Raw genomic sequence first — 4,957 nt, 5'->3', positions numbered from 1 at the left:
AATGTGAAAATGGTGGATCTGGATATTCTAGGTATGAAAATAAATAAAAATAAATAAAATACAAAAAGGTGATGCTATTAGTATTTATACTAATTTATGACTCAAGACTTGGGTATAATCCGTCTTTTTAGTGGTACGGATGTAGTGTAGACGCACGAGTCACGTATAGGAAAATGTTCGATTGTAAGTGAGTGTAAAGAAAGTGAGTTTGGCAATCGATCGCAGGGCGAGCAGCAGTGAAGCAGTGTCTCGCTCTACAACCAACAACCAAACGCTCCAGCCGTATATTTGCAGTTCCAGCCGTATAATGGCTTGAGACGCGTCTGACCTAATTTTAGCTACGTTTGAATCTAATTCTAGCTACAACTCTTTCACCCAATTACCCTTTAAATTCTCCTTTCAACTCTCGTCACCTTAGAAACAAAATAGGAAAAGATGAGAGAAACCAATACAATATTCAATCAGAATAAAAAATGTAAAAAATGAAAATAAAATACAAAAGGACTTGAAACAATCAAGAAAAAAAAACAAAAAAACAACAGCAACGTGGAAAATTGAAATCACACTAAGTCCAATTTAGTCCTCAACCAACAGTGTCCGTGTATATCAGGTTGCCCAATTTCAGCTTCAGTTTGATGATTCTTCCGCAATTCAGGCTTAGTCAATACAGAAAACAAACGTGTGCACAGTCCTACAACTCAGCTCAGGATCAGCTTGAGACTGGATTAACTGGAAACAGGCTCGTAATCTCCCATTAAAATTGATAACTCTGAGAGAAGATCGGTCAAACATGGAGCAGACGATGAATCGGAGTAAAAGAAACTTGACTGGGAACCAGATGGACTTGAGAAGGGTGACGTGTCTAAACTGATCTCGCGGTGAGATGGACCCGAGAAGGGTAACTGGTCAGAACTGATCTCGCGGTGAGATGGACCTGGCTCGGTTAAGTCCCTGGAGAGGACAGATATCTGTGGCTGTAGATCTGCTGGATCTGGGTCCACTGTGTCGTCCCCGTAACAGCCAAGAGCGGAAACCTTTAGAGTTTTCCATGTTCGTTGGATGAATGAGCCTTTCTTCACCCTCCTTCTTGATGGTTTTTCTAAAAAAAAAAAAAAAATGGAAAAATAAATTCAGTTACGCCACGCCAACTTCGGACAAAACAAAGACAGTAGAGAATCACAAAATCATTTTCATATTAATAAATCCCTTATGTAAACGTATATGACTACAGCCCACACACAAAAATGCCTTTTCAAATGGAAGAAAACCGGATGTGTAACTATTTTCATGCACTCATTGCTAAAAAACTAAATACATTTCAAGGTTCACATTTAATTCAGTCGGATTTTCTTTTTTTCTCTAGAGCTATTAAACTGTGTACCGCAGTCAAATAAGAGAAGTAACACACAACAGTAAACTACAATCAAAATGCTCATTTCAAATCGAAATTTGATTCAAAATCGAGAATCGTTTCGAATCGCGAAGCACCAAAAGATTCCCACCGCTAGATTATAGTGAAAAATAAAATAGATGCTGAATGTTGAACACTAATAATTTAAGGGGAACAAGAATAACATAAACCGTAGACTAGAGCAAAAGTCTACAACTATAACGAAAAGAATGACAGTAGACTAATAATAGACTTACCAACAGCCGGCGCTATCATAGCCCTCCATTTCCTACGGAGAAACGCACCCACATCTTTCTTCTTCTTCTGTGTTTGGCTTTCAGCAAAATCTGAGGGAAGACATAATGAAGAAAGAATTCAATTGTGAGGTGAGACAACTGGAAAAGTGGCACATTTTTCAAGTATTTTCAGAGTATTTCCTCCTTAAAACTGCAGTGAACCAAAGACAGTCTCAAAAACACGGTGTGAAATCGCTGGTGTTTCTGACGTCACAAACCACCTTGTAACCAATCAGATCAACGTGTGATCGTCAACCAGTGGATCTCTGGGCTGAGTGAGTGAGTGGAGGCGGGGCTCATTTGCATATTCATAGAACCGAGCATACTAAATGAGGCAAGGGTGTCGAGTTACATTCAAGCTATTTTAAGGCGTGACGGATTGTTTTTTCAAAGAAAAAAACATTTAAATATGGAAATATTTGGTGATCAAAGATGAGTTTAAAGGGATGAATTGATTGACCAGCGGGGGACTTTAATAATTAGGTACACAAGATGAACTCGACAACACAACTCGGTATAATGAAAGTACTGACAGTAATAATAATGACCATAGACTCACCCGGGACAGACGATGCATCGTCAGGATCGTCCTGAATAGAGTCCGGCGTCAGCTCGATACTAGAGAGACTGGACAATCCTGAGAGAGACATCAGCTCTAGATCTCGCGCCACTGCCGGCTCTGGGTCCAGGACAGATGTGCAAGAGTCTTCGGGATCGTCCGGATCGGCATTAACCGGCAGCTGGACTCCAGATGGACACGGATGCACTGGTGTTGCCCAGTAAAACTCGGATGAATCCTGCTGGACATCCGTGGGATTGCAGGAGGGATATGTGGACACAAGTATATCGACCTCACTGCAGTCCAGCTTTACAGCCTTCCCGATTCTCCGTAAGAAAGCACAGATGCCTTGAAGAAAGGTAAAAACATTAACACAAGAAACCGTAAATACTGAGGCTTGACATCATGAAGAAAGAAGAACATGGGATGAAAACAGTTAAATATGTTCTTCCCAATCATCCTAGTGCCTGATTACACACACACACACACACATGCTTTCCTTTTCTCCCTTACATTTACAATTACAGCTATATACAATAGTGAACACAAGTGACGTCCGGCCCAGGAAATCTGACATCTGCACTCTTGTCTTGCATTTAAATGTTATTATAAATGTGTGTAAGATTTTGTAGTCATTTTGCACAGTTAAGCTGGGAGTCGATTGTTTAATTTGTGATAATAATTCAATAAAACATAAACAATTTGGCAACATCATTTTTGTCCAGGCTGTTATATAAAGCTGAATTAAAAACACATGCAAAAACAAGAGAACCAACCAAATATTAATAATAACTTATAATGTTGTGTACCATGTGTGACCATGATCCTCTAAAGCAGGGAATATCACACACAAGCATGTTTCAAACTAATCATAATTATTAAACATTGGATACTCAAATGATGGCTATTCTTGAAATTTGTACCCAATCCTCATTTAAATATGTTATGATGTGTCTTGGAATAAAAACTAAATCTGATTATTGGCTTCAGTTGTATTTTGATATAATATGGTGTGGTCATATATGGTAATTAATGACACTCCAGTGATAATATTCTCCAATGGTCATTTGATTTACCCTCAGCTCTTCTCTCGGGTATCGGTGCAGTCCTCTGGTCTGGGATGATGCCGCTCCAGTCACGGGAATCACGCTTCTCCTCTTCCTCTGCCTAGGGGGACCATATTTTGATTACCAAAAACCAGGACACTCGGCCCAGCAAACAGATACTCAAAGTTTACTCAAAGATGCCTTATTCATTTCAATACATTGAAAGTAGGCTATTCCTCCTCTGTATAAATAGAAAATTGTTACATTAACAAGACACAAATTCAGATAGGCTTCTCAGAGGTTACTCTTTATTATGACAGGTTTCAAAAATAATGAAATAATGTCTCTTCAGTATTACAAAAGTAAATATATAAATAATAAATAACTGAAAGAAATGTCTCCAAATTGAACAAATATATATGTCTCACAAATTTGCCAAAAAGAACTAACAAAATATATTTATATCTTTAGTTTTCTTCCTCTTTATCCTGTTTTTCTTCCTTGCCCATCTATATTTTGCTGTAGAGCTGATCTTTCCCAGCAGTTTTTTGAAAACCAGGACATTTTCATCACTTTATAAAGAGCAGCCAGGAGGGCCAGGACAGGACGTGAAAACAGGACTGTTGGTCACCTTACCTTTGCCTTTGCTCTCCGAGAGTCTTGAGAAGAAGTGGACGGACGTCCATCATCTGGGCTCTGCTGGCTGTCTCTCTGCCACTCTCTCTTCCTGTCAGCCGGACCTGTGGAGACACAAACAAACTCACAAGACAGAGATGTTACATATCCAGGAATGAGCTCATGGCTCTGAGTCCCGGTCGGGCCTGGCATCCTCCTGCAAACAAGAGCAATACAATACAAAATACAATACAATACAATGAAATACCCCACCTCAGTAATACCCCACCCAAAATACTCAGAAATACCCCACCCCCCCAAAAAATAAAAAAAATAAAAATAAAATAAAAATAAACAATAAAAAATAAAATAAAACTCCAAAACTCCCTCAAAAATAAGAAAAGAACAATCAAATTAAAGCGTCCTCAGAAATAATATTAAATAAAAATAAATAAAAGGATGTAGCGTAAGCTAGGATATATTATCCGATCTCCTTCTGGAATAAAAGTCTCCTCTCTCTCTCTCTCTCTGAAATCCTCCGAACAGCTTCAAAATCTCAAGTTCAGCACAAGAAAATTTTCAGCAAAAGTCTCTGAAATCGCCTCGACTCTCAACCAACCAACAGCGATCAAAGTGTTGATATTTTCATTCAAAATTCATAAGACGCGTCGCCATAGCAACTCATACTCGAATCACTCATATGCTCGCACGCGCATCCGAAGCCGCGTGCGTGAGCAGAGCGCGTGAGCTCACATCAATGACAAATAAGGTTTTCAACTGATAAAAAAAAAAAATCAAATTGGTTAAAACTGTACATCAAAGTAGTTATTATCTTTATGGGGATGTTTTTTTTTTTTTTTACTTGTTACTAAAATCTAAATTTTAAACTAGTATTTTAAGCGGTTTAACTGAGAATCATGTGACCACACCAGTCAAAATGTCATAAGGCCTACAGGATAACGTTAATGCATTTTCTAAATATTATGATATTAAAACTTTTCAAATCAATAATACTTAGGCTAATTAATATGTAAAGTGATGCAGTAAACAA

At 38.3% G+C, this 4,957-nt stretch overlaps 1 protein-coding gene across 1 annotated transcript; it reads right to left on the bottom strand.

Annotated features, from left to right (window-relative positions):
* Window positions 1–629: 629 nt before the first annotated feature.
* Window positions 630–4,182, bottom strand: LOC120464202 (uncharacterized). The gene is made up of 5 exons (XM_089119316.1): window positions 3,928–4,182; window positions 3,322–3,412; window positions 2,246–2,593; window positions 1,648–1,737; window positions 630–1,099 (listed from the first exon to the last, which is right to left on the bottom strand). Exons 1-5 carry the CDS (start codon window positions 4,117–4,119, stop codon window positions 726–728), a joined length of 1,095 nt encoding a protein of 364 aa, XP_088975442.1. The 5' UTR covers window positions 4,120–4,182; the 3' UTR covers window positions 630–725.
* Between the last annotated feature and the right edge of the window lie 775 nt (window positions 4,183–4,957).

The sequence above is a fragment of the Pimephales promelas genome, chromosome 14 (genome assembly GCF_988280905.1).
Source record: "Pimephales promelas chromosome 14, fPimPro1.hap1.1, whole genome shotgun sequence".
NCBI lineage: Eukaryota > Metazoa > Chordata > Actinopteri > Cypriniformes > Leuciscidae > Pimephales > Pimephales promelas.
Note: the sequence above shows the minus strand (reverse complement) of the source record. Positions and strands in the feature narration are given on the sequence as shown.

Coding starts and splice junctions, on each gene's coding strand:
- LOC120464202 (XM_089119316.1), bottom strand. CDS start 4,119: ATGCCAGGCCCGACCGGGACTCAGAGCCATGAGCTCATTCCTGGATAT. Junction 2,594..3,321: donor ACCCGAGAGAAGAGCTGAGG/GTAAATCAAATG, acceptor CCTTTCTTCAAG/GCATCTGTGCTTTCTTACGG. Junction 1,100..1,647: donor TATGATAGCGCCGGCTGTTG/GTAAGTCTATTA, acceptor TTTTTTTTTTAG/AAAAACCATCAAGAAGGAGG.